General features: G+C 40.4%; 1 protein-coding gene across 2 annotated transcripts in view; it reads right to left on the bottom strand.

The window, feature by feature from the left end:
• Positions 1 to 13,473, bottom strand: part of mapk8b (mitogen-activated protein kinase 8b) — a 33,617-nt gene extending 20,144 nt beyond the window's left edge. Inside the window, exons 1-5 of one of the 2 annotated variants that reach the window (XM_044178256.1) lie at positions 13,126 to 13,473; positions 5,658 to 5,833; positions 3,673 to 3,802; positions 2,846 to 2,904; positions 1,118 to 1,256 (exon numbers count right to left, since the gene is read on the bottom strand). In XM_044178256.1, the coding sequence (XP_044034191.1) occupies positions 1,118 to 1,256; positions 2,846 to 2,904; positions 3,673 to 3,802; positions 5,658 to 5,779 (450 nt within the window). In that variant the 5' untranslated portion in view covers positions 5,780 to 5,833; positions 13,126 to 13,473. The remainder of the gene's footprint in view (positions 1 to 1,117; positions 1,257 to 2,845; positions 2,905 to 3,672; positions 3,803 to 5,657; positions 5,834 to 13,125) is intronic. The other variant, XM_044178255.1, reaches the window with a different exon arrangement.
• Positions 13,474 to 15,338: the final 1,865 nt, after the last annotated feature.

Raw genomic sequence — 15,338 nt, 5'->3', positions numbered from 1 at the left:
TAGATACCTTTCTGCAGAGGGCGGTAATGCCACGTTGGGTCCATTGTCTGATCGTAATCATACAATGCTGGTATGAAGCATGGCTCATAAGCTGGCCAACTCAGTACCCTCACCTCTCTATGAAGCTGGAATCAGATATTATTTTTGTCTTTATCATGATCACTTCTTGGTTTGGAGAATTATGCACACAGACTACAACAACTGCCATCAAAGTGGCCAAAAACTAGCAAACAATACAACGCTAATTTCAGGAAACCTTAAATGCATTACAGGTAAAAATCCTCCTGATCATAATCATTATTATGACTTCTTGACAATGAGGTGGGAAAATGTATTCTAGAGGGAGTGCATAGCAACTCTGAGCATCTTCAAAAAGGACTAGAGAGCTCTCATCACGGACACCAAGCCCACAAGAACAAGAGAGCTAAATCTTTGGCAATCCATGACTCATATTGCATCTGTTCACCTTATGAAAGCTTTGCGTGCCGAGCCGTGCTGATGCGAGCGGGGCTGGTTAGCTCCGCCTGTGGCTCAATTAGTTCTGGCTGGCAGAGCAAGAGGAGCTCTGCTAAACTATTGCTGCGTCTTTCACTGAGGGTGATTGACAGAGTGCCGTCAGATTTTGTGTGTGTGTGTGTGTGTGTGTGTGTGTACATACAAGAGGGATCCTTTGTATATCGCTGCTGGTGCTTCAGGGTGTGTGTGTGTGTGTCATCCTGTGTCTGCTGTTTCAAAGTGAACAAGCACCTGAGTGTATGTGTGTGTGTGTGTGTGTGTGTGTGTGTGTGTGTGTGTGTGTGTGTGTGTGTATTACTGCAACCTGTACATCATCTCTGCTGCATAACAACCTGTTTGGCTGTGTTATCTGGTGATTGCATATTTACTAAAGTGTCAATAAATGGAAATGAAATGAGAATCTGGCAACTCCCTAATTTAAAAAGAATAGTTTGACATTTTTGGAAATACACTTATTCACTATCATCACACACCAGCTGCCCCTGGATACAGCTGTGTATCGGTTTGAGCTTGCATCTACAATACAACACTTGGACCTACTATCTGGAGCTGCTGCATGCAAACTGTTTTGTGTTTATGCATGTATATTAGTGTGCCTCACCCTGTGTATGATGCCGGCAGAGTGCAGGTGTTTGATTCCACACAGCATCTGGTAGAGCAGGTAGGACAGCCTCTCATGGTCCAGCTCCATCTGAATCACCTGGCAGAGGTTGGCATCCATGAGCTCCATCACTAGATACCTGCAGGGAAACCACAGAGGGTAAAATAAGCAAACAGGCAGGCGGACATACATGTACAGAGAATCCTTTCATACGTTAACCAGTAATTATTTCACATGGGATGCAGCATATTCTTAAGACTTATGTGACAATGTAACTTACTTAAATATAACTATATTAAGTACTAGCAAAAATAAATGTAAAACTACATTTTGATCTCTTATCTCCTCACGCACCCAGCACTTGTTTTCCATGGCATTTAGAAAGTGACAATAAGGGTTCTCCTTCTCAAAACGGTGATGTTATGTTTTCTGGCAGCTGTTACATCATCAGTCCCTAAAATCCTCCTACATGGTGACAGAGTGTGCAGCTTACATCGTAAAAAGTAGGACTTCTGCTTGGATGATATTTGTATATACTTATATATACTGAAAATGGTTATAATATACTGTCAAAGAATGTTTATGTGCAGGGTTGAGTGTGTGTACACACACACACACACATACACATATGTATATGCTGAAATCCATATTTTTTGAAATTCGTATAATGCACTGTCATGCGCACTGTAATATAACTATGCACTCAGGTATACAAACACACAGGCAAATGGAGTGTTCATCCTTCATCCTCTAACTGTGTGTTTGCCCCGCAGCCCTCTGGCTATGATTTGTCCAGTTTCCTTTTTAGCTCCAATCAGGCAGACACAGCACTGCAGACACACTCGCGTTTGTTTCACTATCCCCGTGGGGACAGTCATTGACATAATGCTTTCGCTAGCCCTAACCTTAACCATCACAACTAAATGCCTAACCTTAACCCTTACCCTCACCCTAACCTGTACTCTAAAACGAACCCTGAAAAAGCAGTCTCTACCCATGGGGACCTAAATTTTGGTCCCCACAGTGACACAAGTCCCCATGGGTTAGTGTTCATTCAGGTTAAAGTCCCCACCGGGATATAAGAACAACACACACACACACACACACACACACACACACACACACACACACACACACACACAGAGAGAGAGAGAGAGAGAGAGAGAGAGAGCTTCTTGAGGATGGCATTATTCATGTTTGTTCCCGTCATACTCTGCGAAACCATCACTTCCCCCATTTCTCAGTTTAGTATTCCCCTCTGTGATTTCACAGCCAGTTTCCACTCACACGGACGTCTTATCGATAGGCAAACACATCCAGGACGCTGCCTAATGTTGAGCTTTACAAAGGAATAAAAATTAAGGACAGATTGCAGAAGCTGCACTATACCAGAACCACCAGAGTTATTTGGTAGTTTGTATGTGGAAGATTTGTGTGTCATGACACCAGTGTTCTGTTTTACCTGACCCTTGATATTAAATATTAAATAGCTATTTTCATTTCATTGTGTGATTAAGTCAGTGTTCCTAGTTATTTTCTATTCCTTGAAATACATAGTCCTGTAATATGTACTTGTAGTAAGGCAGGATAACACACTAACCAGAGATCCAGCTAAGCTGCACGAGCCCCTAAAAGTCAGAAAAGATAATCTAAGCCCCCAGCACGCTACATCCTGTATTGATATTACACACGCATCAGGCAGATGTTATTCAGCTCGATAATACTCACACATCTTGGAATTCTTCCAGTGTCTTCTGTGGTGTGAATACATTTAATAGGCCAATTATCTGCCAAAAATAAAAAGTACAGTTATTACTCTGCGAGTCCGGAGGGGAGATCATAATGAATGACATCACCACCGCCACCACCTCTCCATCCCGAAACCAGCAGGGTTCATCTGAAAGGCTCTGAGTGCAGCAGCCAGAGCATCAATAATGAACAACAACAGGACATTCCCTAATTTAAAACAGTACATAAAAAACATGTTGCAGCAGCAGGGAGGAACTTTGTGGTAATCCATAAGACTCCTGCTTTCAAGATCACCTGTCAATCAAACAAGGTGGGCAGCTTTTTGGACTATGCAGTAGAGAGTCGTAAAATGGAGATGTATTTCTATGAAAATGTCACAGATTAACTTTACATTATTGTGAATAACAAATGACCACATATCAGTATTTAATCACTTGCGATGCAGCTTGATGCAGCACATTTACAATGGATGCACAAGGACAAGAATGACGATCAAATTGATTTAGAAATATTTTCCAGGACTTTCCTCAGGGCAAGCTTTCGCTCCATCCACATGTCTTCTGTTATTTCTATTGGAAATTCACTGCTCTCACAAGCTTGTTCATCACATTACTTCTTGACTGATTTCAACTCTGAAACAATCATATGCATTTAAACCCAGATACAAGCCTATATCGACAGGAAATACACCTATACATAAGACAGGAAAGGCGTCACAGCTCAAAATCTACCATCCCTAATGGTAAAATTGATATAGATTAACATGCTAAAAAGAGTAGAAAATGTCAGAAAACTCGAGTTCTTACGTTCTTGTGGTTGACACATTTCATGAGCACCAGTTCTCTGTAGGCCCGTTTTGCGTGAGTTTGATTCTGAAACGGCCGGCTCAGCTTCTTGATGGCGACGTTCCTCTCCAAGTTGTGGTCATACGCTGAACTGGGGTGACGAATGAAAGCAAAAACTTACAACAACAACAACAACAACGTCTGTCAAAAGGTGTACTAAAACTTTAACCCTTTGCTCTCTTTTCCAGTGGTTGTTTGCAATGTTGAAGATGGAATGAAATCACAGGTTGTACTCTCACCAAGCATGTTTGGGGCAATTTAGTCAAAGAGGTTAAGAACAGGCAGCACCAGTGTCTTTTTTTATTCTTCCACTAGGAGTTGCCAGACATTTTCAATTACTACACACAGGGGCTTTAAAACGGTCCAATTTATTGAGGATACTACTTAAAGGCTATGGCTAACATAGCAAAAAGTTGCATATTAACACATCCAGCAGACATGAAGCAACATCTAGTAAGTATTTATTTGGAGTCGTGTTTCTGATGACCTAATAGTCAAATATTCACTCTCCTTTTACCTCTAAATGCTCCACTATGTTCACCAGCTAGTTGCTAACTTTGTCTGTCTACTGTTTGGTGCTGGGCAGGTTGGCTTTTAGAGCCGGTTCACTATAAAAAACAACACTGATCAGAGAGGCCAGACTGAATCAAACAAGTGAAGCTGTGGGTCATAGCGGTGCCAGTTATCTGCGGGTTCATCCCTAAAAGTGACTCCTTTCACATAAGGCTGTACTTTAAGGCATTGCAGAAAAGATTTTAAATCATCACAATATATATCAAATATCAGAAAACATTACAGCGTAGTTGTATTGGACTGTATTTCACTGTACAGAGAAAATTAATGATGGCGACTTAGGTGAGTTCATCATGCTTAGCTTATGTTACAAGAACTGGATTATTTTGGACCTTTTTGGCATTAATTAAAAATGTGATGGCTAAATCAATCAACCACTGGAATGATGGATATAACCAATTCAGTACCATCATTGCACAACTGTTGCTATGACAGAAGATCATTAAAAAAGGGAACTAATCCTGGGTTTCAGATTCAAATATATTTCAGCACTCACCCTTCCCCTAATCCTCTCACGTCTACAGAGATCCACAGGGAACACAATACCATACTGCACTGTCAACAAACACTACAGCATGCATCAATTTCTGTGTTGTATGCACCTTATGCTGATATTATGACATCTGATCTCGTCAACTTTCAGAGCCGACAGCTGCCAGACTGAGTGCTGCATCAGTAGCTTCCATCAAATGTTTTCTCACCTGACAGTTCCAATGTGGGAAGTTCAATTTTGCAGTTTCTACCTTCTCTGGCTGATAAACAGATTTTTTTTTTTTTTGGCTGACAAGACACAGCCGTACATAAGGCTGTAGAATTACCTGTTTAATTATCGCTAATTCATTTCTGATCATGTTTTTAGCTTTCATAATGAAGAGATAGGGAAAAACGTTACTGTAGAGGTGGGAGGTGAGATGAAACACTTTCGAGTAGTATTTGAGATATTACAAGACTTAAAAAAGAAATAGTGGGACTTTGACCTATCATAAAAAGAAGAATGCTAAGTTTTTTCGCAGGTTTGTGTAACAAACACATTAGCATCCACCTTTCTTTTTAGTGCTTCAAAATGAAATGTAAATAAATAAATAAATAAATAAACTACCAACAACCACATCTCAGAGTTTGACTAATTGTCATGGACATGGCTTAGTTGTCATCAAGTGACCTAAGTAAGTGACCTAAGTCATCTACATGAGAACTAAGCAAACACCATCCACCGATGAAGACCATGAGATGCAGTTGAAAACTCCAGAAAATTCTGATTAAGTGGATCATTGGACCTTGAGTTGAGTTTATCTTGTCAAACCACTATTTCCAAGATCAACACATTTCAACAAGACATTTTTGAAATATTGGGCCCCCCCCCCCTTACTCACCAGACAATTCCCTGTGCTCCGGATCCAATGGGTCTGAGGTTCTGGTAGCGCTTTAAAACCATAAAAGTTGAATCGCCCACATCTATACTGTAGTACTCCTTTTCACGCTTGTTCCGGTTCATGGTGAAGCCTTGGACAAACGCCGTGACTGGGCATTCAAGTGGAGCTCTCAAGACCTGTAGTGCGTTAAGAGAAAGACAGTTTGTTATTTTTTCAGCCATTTTCAACCTTTGATTTCACGCTTTCTCTTCCAGCTGCCAAAACGTTTCCATTAAACTACAATACAGGGACTTCCAAAACACTGATCTGAGGCATTCTTTATATATGCTTTCCAATCAGTAAAAAAGTGATTTTGTCAATTTTGTCAACAGATTTAGGTGAACCACTATTCTTGACAATGTAGGACGATATATTTCATTGTTTTCCTATGAGGCATTATATAATTGAATTTTGGAACAAATGTCATAAACTACAGCAGTGTCAAACTTCACACTGCGCGCAAGTGATGTGTTATGTCTCTATATTTGTGGCAAACTAACATTTAACATGGTGGGTAATCAGGAGCTGCCTGCATGGCACCAGCATCAAGGCCAGTGTTTAGGACAACAGCCAATGAAACTTCGAGGAACTGCTGATGAACTGCACTGTAGACACTGTAGATCTGTCTATCAAAAAGCCCCACACTGCAGGCTGCCTGGCTCGGAAACAGCTTATTACCTCACCACTTCCCTCAGTTAATTCAATTAAACACTACTAGGGTTGGTATTACGTGGGGACTTTGTGTAATGTCAAGTTTTATTTATTCCTTAAAGAACTGTCGAGTCACTAGTAGTGATCAACCCCACTGAAGTGCAGATGTGCTCATGTTCACAATGTTGCGGAATAAATCGTATCTTACTGGCACTTTAACCTAATAAAAAACCTTGATTCAACAGTGAAAAAAACGCTTTAATATCAGAAACTCAAACCAGCCATGCTTCCAATCCTCAAGTGAGGTTCATCAATTATAATGACTATATAAAACCCAAAGGTCTGGGCGATGGAGTGATGATCCAGGAAGAGAGAGACAGAGGAAGCAGGAAGCTGGGTTTCATGCTGGCTCTGAAGACGACAAATCATTAGTGGAATTTGGAACATTGTGCTGAGGAGGTCGGCTTTGTGATGATAGCTGTACGTTCCATGGACCGTGACCTGACCTCTGGATTTCTCTGACTGCTGCTAACCCACCCCTCTTCCTTTCGGTATCCGTTAGCCTACGAGCCTCTCTCTTCTCCACTCCGCTACACTCATCTACCTATTCTTGGGTACACGGTTTATCAAACCTTCACTCTTTCCTTCTATTTTACTTTCTCTTCTATTTGCAGGGCTGCAAACTCAGTCACCACCTGAGTTAAATACAACTCAATTCGGAAACCAGGTTCAGTCGGGTTCAGACCAGAAGAGAGTAGACACCAAGTCAAGACCAAGGCCAAAGCAATTCAAATCCTACTCAAAGATCAATTAACACATCAGTTGCTTGCTCTGTAACGAGGCACGCTTATTGGTGAGAAGATGTAACTTTGAATCGTAGAAAAGGTTTCAGTCGTAGTCATCTGGACACTGTTTTTAGAATCGAGACGTTTCGGCTCCCATCTGGAAGTCATTCTCAATTGTGAAAAAATGGGACGGGAACTAGAAATTTAAGCTACTCTGTGTTACATAAGCCCTGCCCTCAGGAAGGACAAAGTCTTGATTCTAAAAACAGTGTCCAGATGACTACGACTGAAACCTTTTCTACGATAGAACACCCCTGGACGAATGAGGGACTACTCCATCTTATGTAACTTTGAAGTTGTTGTTGTTTTTAGATACACGGGAAATCAAATCGAACTCCAAAAGTGGCTGAAATCAAGAAAAGACCAATACGCCAGAGAAGTGATCTTAACATTGAAGTCAAATACTACTCGTATTCCCCTCCGCCTCCTCCTCTCCTACACTTGTGTTTTATCCTTTCTGCGTCTTCTTCTCTCTGACTCTCATCATCTTCTCTCTCCGGCTGAAAACCCCTGACAGCAGTCTGCAGCTGAGCCATGCGGTGCAGAGGTACAGGGATGAATAAAAGGTTCACAAAAGAGCCTGAACTCAGCTATTTCATCTCACAGACATACTGCCAAATGTTTGGCAAAAAGACAAATACGCCAACAAACATACAGTTGCAGGTACAGAAACACAAGCAAACATATATATGAGGCTTCCATAGATTCATAAGCTTACTAAACAAATTCACTCAAACAAACAAATTCATTCATTCAGATTTGTCTTGTGAGGATGACAGCCATTGTCACGTGGCACAATTTAACCCTCAATTTAACCTGCACCCAACCTTATCCCTTATCCCAAGCAGTCGTCTTCTGAGAGGAGACCGCACACTAACATTAACCCCAACCAGTTATCTCTGCTACGCCTAACCATCACTCTACATGAGCCCTCACCCCAACTGCGGAGGGAGACTCTAACGGGAGGGAAACCCTATTTGAAGGGGGAAAAGACTTCCACACCAGAAAAAAAATGTCAAACTTTATTTGCCAGTGCTATCTGGCTGCAAAGGCAACAGGAATAACACGGAAGCCACTTCTAACATGCTTTTCAGAAAATGTCATTTGGTTAATCAAAAATAGGCAACACTGGAGTGAGTGTGTGTGTACTCGTGTCATGTTCTACCAGTTACAGGTAGGCCTATTCAAACACTGCAGAATATGTCTAAGCTGTTGTTAGGCTTCAGTGTGAGGTGTGACATGATTTTCTTTCCTGTTTGAAGACAGAACAACACATATCAGGGTTACTGTGAGACTGGAGGATCTGTGGCTGCATGTGAAAATGGGGCTGAGCGATATGACAGTGTGTGTCAGGCTGTCAACCCAATTCAACTGTTAGGAGGCAGAGATTCATGTGTGGCCCCACATCACACTATGTTATACAGCCAGGGTTGCACGCAAATAAATGAATGAATGAGTGAAAGCTATTAGCTTAGTAATCAAGTGGGTTCTGTATGTTTAAACATAGATATAACAAAACAAAAGACAGGATTACAACTACATTTTATCTATCTAACCACGTGACACCTTCAGGGGTCAAAGGTCATTCAAATCTATTGATAATCCTTCAATAATGCTGCTGCTGTAACAAACATGCGCATATTGAGGCATGAAAATTGCAGCTTCATCACAGATTTCCCAGCATCCACAGAAAATCACTGGCTGTGAGGAAATGATGTCTCTGACAACCAGTCTACAGAAAAGAATCTGAATTTCTGATTCTGATTCTTTTTGTACAGGTGAAAAACACATTCGCCTTGGCAGTCCTGTCCAGATTTACACAGTCCACAGCTGTCCATCACACCGTCTCTCCTGGGAGTTGATCAGTCTCTCATTTGCCATTGCAAGTCTGCTCTTATTCACTCCAAATGCAGTTACTTTGTCTTTCAGATTCTTGCAAATATCAACGAGGTTTGAGGTATCTGGGCGACTGAGATTTAGTCCACCAGCAAACATTGGTACCAATAAAGGCACTGAATCACATTCCTCTTCTGACTGTCTGGAGGAATGATTTAGGGGTATTTAAGCTCAAACGTCCTATAATCTGAGCTCAACCTTAGCCAATGTGCTGATCATAAAAGGAAGTATTTTAAGTTACCTAACTAATTGCCACCACCTGATTATGTCTATTCACTTCACTGCTGTTTATCCACTGCTGCCAGGTGCTGAGGGCCTCAAATATGACCACTAGAGGTGTGTCACTAATGCCAGGGCATATGGGCATCTCATGTGCTCTGTAATAATCAGAAGCATGCATACAAATCATGCAGTTATATGTATACATTTGAACCACTCAATTAGGGCTGGACGATATAAATATAAACACTGATCACAATAGAAAATTTCCTCAATAAGAAAATTTGAAATTCTGCTTTATTTACGATAAGTTACATTGCTTGACAACGTACTAACAACCAATCACAGAAAGCCATGCAAAAGACGAGGTAACAACACATCAGAGGCCGGGTAATACTTTGGCTACTTAAAGCCCCATTAGGCCACGCAGTGGATGAGACTGTCCCAAACAGGGTTACGCTTCTTAAAGTCCGACACCAAACACTTAAGCAATGTAACTTTCCTACTCTTCACTGGGCCAATAATCCGTGCCAACAAAAGATGAGAAATACCACAAACAGTTAACCACCTGAATCATCACCGACCAATAAAGCGTGCAGAGTGCAAGCACACAGTCTCAAACAGCAGCAAATATACCCATCCTCTGGGGCATGAGGCAAGGCTCTCAGAGAAACCCCCATTACAAACAGTAACATTACTATGTGCTTTCTGCCCCGTTAGTAAACACCTCACACAAGCTGTTGCCTTTTTTAATGGCAAAAGACATGGTGCCGATAGGCAACATGCTGACAATGAGGGATTATAACTGATGAACAGTTGACCCTGGCTGTAAATGTTTCACACGGTGGTATCTTTACAGATTTATACTGACATGATTGTAGATTTTTGTTTAGTTTGTACAATTTATTAATTAAAATAGATTTTCTGTTTGCAGCTCAGACAATTCTTGGTCATTTTTCTGGCTCTGAATCTACTGCTAGGGAGTTTTAAGCTTAAAGGAATCTTTAAGCTCAACAGCAATAGTGATTGCATTTATACCGTGAAATACATATTTCAATATGTACATTAATATGGACTGCTATGCTGCGTGAGGTGTAAGCACAAAACATATTTTCACAGGGACAGTAAAAACAGCATATGAAATATCACATCTTGCAGAACAGAATTTGAACATGATCCAAAGATGTGGAAAGACATGAGACAGTGGTGATTCTTTCTCAAAGAAACTATCATTGCCCTCACCCAAGACTGTTTGAACTGTGGCATGCTGTTGTTGTATTTGTGTCAGGGCTGATCCTGACTGCCAGGTTAGAGGAGGACAACCAGCACATGCCACAGTGTGGCCTGTCTTTATATCAAATATTGACTCCACCTAACTAGGCAAATTATGGCATACACCTGTGGATACTATAATCTGACACATTAATTGAGTTTGGGTACAAAGACTGTGGTTCGACCATTGAGAAAAAAGACAATCATCTAATATTCACAAGTCAATAGACCCTAAATCTGTCAGTATCAACCAGGTATGAATGTGAGGTCATCATGTGTTAGGCCAGGACTCATAAGCCCATCTCTGCAGGATATCTTGTGCTTTTGGTGCAGGAATCAGATTTCTTGGTGCTTTTGGCTGACCATTGCTGTTCTCTTGGCAGGTTGTTTAGAAAACCTTGGTAGCAGTGTGCATTGCAGTCTGGGAGCTCTATCACCCAAATACGTCTATAGGAACTTGGGCTGGGTTAAAGAAAAAAATAATAATAAATAGATTTTCCCATTCAAATCGATCCGCATTTGAATTATCTGATATCAATTCATAAAATCAGAGATCGATCTTTGTGTCCATAGGCTATAGCGGGGGGGTGGGGGGGTTCTGGCAAAGAAGAGCTGGCAGGGCGCTTGAGTGAAGCCTTCTGCGGTGAGAGAAAAATGCTGCGTGAGGGTTTTGTTTCTGTGATAAGCAGATTGACATTAGCTAGGTAGCTAAAAAGAGAAGAAAAAAACCCACCCAGCTCTAAAATTGCTGTTTACCCATATTTTTTCAATGTATGAGGCTGGGATGTGGCCGGTTTCACCCGAGTAGCAGCGGGACCCCACCCACCAGTGGTAGTTACTCCTCTCCAGGAGAAGCTTTCTCCGGCCGCGAAGTGCAGCGAGTTGGGCTCTGCGGATCGGAAGGCATACCAAGGGTGCAATACTCAAATACTTCGGGAAACTTTACAGATTTGGCTGCTTTCACTTGTTGTGCTGCTAACTTGATGAGCTTAAACAGCACATAGATCCGCCAAACGTAAGGAGGAGGAAGTTCACAAACAGTGCGTATAAATGTTGAAAAAAGCGTGAATAACATATTACAACATATTATGCTAACTTATAAGTATCGCGGTGGTTTTGAGAGTTGAGTGAAAAGCTGCTATTCAGGTATACAGAAATAACCGCACAACATTTAGAAATGCAATACTTGAACTGTATACGATTAAGGGACATTATTTCAACTGTAATTATCTATATATTTATTTATAATATAATGGCTGGGGAAACACTGGAGCGTCTAAGTGGAAATATCAGCTCTGTCAAAGGTGATTTAAAGGATAAATTCTTAATGTAAACATTAATATTTACATTTACAGCATTAGTTCTCTGAGAATCTCTTTCATATCCAAGCAAAATTGGTATTGTTACTGAAATGTCCCTAACCGAATCGATATTAAATCCAATCGAATATCGAATCGGGACCTTGTGACTCAGAATCAAATTTATTCGGGAAATCGGTGGCGATACGAAGCTCTAATAGGAACATGTTAGACAGATAGTTAAACCAAGATGCATGCACTACACACACACAAGCTGCAACCGGTTAGGTAGGTTATCAGCCTAACCTACCTTTGATCATACAATTCTAATAAATCAGATTATTAATAACTCACTGATAATTTGATGGATTACAAAACTTCAAATTTGAATCCCTGGCCTGATAAGCTATCTTACTTGTAAAGATAGAGGCTGATACATGTTCACCATTTGACCAACAAAGATAAACCAAACTGCAACATTATGCAATTGCCAAGGAAGAATATTCGCATTCACCTTTCAATTTGCAGGTCAGTGAGGCCATTAACACATCACATAAATCACATAAAAACCACATAAACAGACCGACTTAACCCTTGTATACAGCCAAATATTGATATCCCATCTGTTCTGTGTTGTTTGAACTGAATTTACATAATTGAATTGAATTCACAGAGATGCTGCTACAGTATAATAACCAGTGTAACCGGTGTGTGCACCGATGCTCAGTTTGCAGTGCGGAAATTGAGTTTGCCCACCTTTCAAGCTAACAGAAATATGTCTGAGATCATTTCACAGCAGTACATATCAGCAAACTGATGTTAGCTTAAAAGCAGGGTGTATTCAGAGGCGTCAATACGTGATTTCTGTTTACATGGAAGATGTTGTCGTCTTTAGATGACCACAGACAGGAGGTCACAGCGTTTTAGTTTAACCTTTCACTAGTTCTATGACTGGCAACACCACCCGGCTCACAGTTTACAGTATAAGCAGTGCTAATGTGTGTGTAGCACTGACATGAATAGGTTACAGTAGTGTGCTTCCCAGTGTAGCCACTCAGTCTGGTTGCCTTTTACCAGTTAGGCCAGACCTGTCCTGCCTGCTGTGGTGGTCACCATGTACTATAATGTAGTAACACCTATTTACAGTAACGCGTCTGGCCCAAATTTGTCTGTTCCCATCCCCCAGCGGTTGACAATAACACGTCAAACATGTTTCATAGGAAGAAAAAATCCATATGTCGAGCTCACCCCTCTCCGGTTAATTCCTACAGTGTCGACCCGCAGTCGCCGTTTGCTGCCTGCTGGAGACACAACCGGGACGTTTTTCGGAGAAAAACAGCTCCTGAATCCCTTTTTCCTCCGGATACACTCCCGTTTCCTTCACACTAGCAGGCCAGGCTCATCGCAAAATACATGTGTAGCTTCTACGTAACCTAATCTTTGTGCTTCCGTGACACAAGCACTTTCTGCCATTTCATACCAACGTCGTCTCGAAACCTTGCGATGTTTCCTCTGCTGCACAATGAGGACCAGTGGGACGTTCAAGACCGCCTGCGCGTTACCGGCAGCCGCTCCTGGAAAGCGGAAGCGAACATTTCGCAACGTTTTGATATGGCACCACACGCAACGGGAAGATACTGATATTTTACAAACATTTATAGGTGTTTTTTTTCTTAAATGCGTTAAAATACATACAATACACACATAATGTATACATAAATACATATATACAAATGTTATTTAAACGATCTTGCAACTGAGAGGTTTATTTTTTCTATTTGTTGTCACAGTTATAGTTGCCAAATAAAATTGGGCACTCAAATTTGTATATACATACATTTGAATAAGTTGTAGGTTGGCTAATGTAGCCTACAACTTATTTATATAGTGCAAAGTTGGAGTGTACAGTTTTGTTTGGTACATATACATTCAGTTGCCAGTTTATTAGGTACAACTAGCTAAAGCGAATGCAGTTTAATAAAACAATCGTGCAGTAAATTATACCTTTATGAAGGTTATAATGTTCCGTTTTTGTTGAAACAGTTTTAGACAGGTGTTCATATAAACATATAGATGTGGTTGACCAAATATTACACTTATCAGTATGATGCAGCATAATTCAACAACACAAAAATTGTAGCTGCCAAAATGACCATCAACACCTCTAAAACAGTTTCAACTGTTTGAACATCATAAACTTCATGAAGACAGAATTTATTGCATGGCTGCTGTATAAGACTGCATTAGTTTTAGATGCGGGTACCTAATAAACTGGAAATTGAGTGCACTACAATGCCAACCACAATAATCAACAGGGATTACCATATTTCAAATACAATAATCAGCACAGACACTGTTGATAAAGGAGCACACAACACTAAATCAAAAATGTAATCATCCTGTTAGTGTCAATCACAGAAATTAATCTTTATTCATGTCAGAAGATATAGAAGTACAAATAAATCAAAATAATTCTCTCTGTGGTGCCTTTATTCATGATTATCTCTCCTATCAGGCATGTGGACCACTTTAAAACCCACAATACTTGTTAATATTGTATTATAAGCATTGAAAGGTCAGGCTACTCAGTTTTCACAGTGGCGGAAAGTTACTAGGAACATTTACTCAAGTACTGTACTTCCATTTTATGCTGCTCCACTACATTTATTTAACAGCCATAGTTAGTAGTTACTTTTCAGATTAAGATTTTACATTAAAAAAAAGCATTTGATAAATCATTTAATTAGCATTGTCCTACTGATGATTTTCTGTACCAGTTTTTGAGAATTCAGCACCCAGATAAGCACACTAGAGTTAGCATGTTTAACTATTATCACAGTTTACACCTGTGAATGTATGCTAGTGGCAGGAGGTCACATGTCACAGGTCAGTGTGTTAATTATTCCTTCTGCTGTGGAGGAAAGGGACGGAAATCCTAACTAAGTTACAAGGCCTCTCTTGATGATGTGGCTGAGGATGAAGTGGCGGGTAAGAATATTCTGCATGGATGTCAATTCATAAGACTTAGACCACACATTACATTTCAGAGGTCACTTTTACATCACCTCAATCTGTCCGGCAGTTGTACTTTATGTATTTTTAAATTTCACAACAGGCATACAGTCTGACCTTGTTACACTCACCTATGAAACAAAAAAAAATTTACATACACCTATGACCTAAAACAATTTACATGTTACAGCATTGTACTTTTACCATTGGTACTTAATTACATGTGACATTTAATAGGGTACTTTTTAATTTTACAAAAGTCACAATTTTGAATGGAGGACTTTTAAGTATTTCAACATTGTGTTTTTTCTCCCTTTTATTAAGTAACATTTTGAATGTTTTTTCAAGCACTGGGCCAAGTGGAAGGATATATAAGCCTGTAACATGTTCTGTTACATCTGGTTATTTACCAAGCCATGTGTATTGGCCAATCAACTGTGTGTGTTAAT

This window comes from Siniperca chuatsi, linkage group LG20 (genome assembly GCF_020085105.1).
Source record: "Siniperca chuatsi isolate FFG_IHB_CAS linkage group LG20, ASM2008510v1, whole genome shotgun sequence".
Taxonomy (NCBI): Eukaryota; Metazoa; Chordata; class Actinopteri; order Centrarchiformes; family Sinipercidae; genus Siniperca; species Siniperca chuatsi.
The sequence above is the reverse complement of the archived record's forward strand: the minus strand, read 5'-3'. Positions and strand labels throughout refer to the sequence as shown.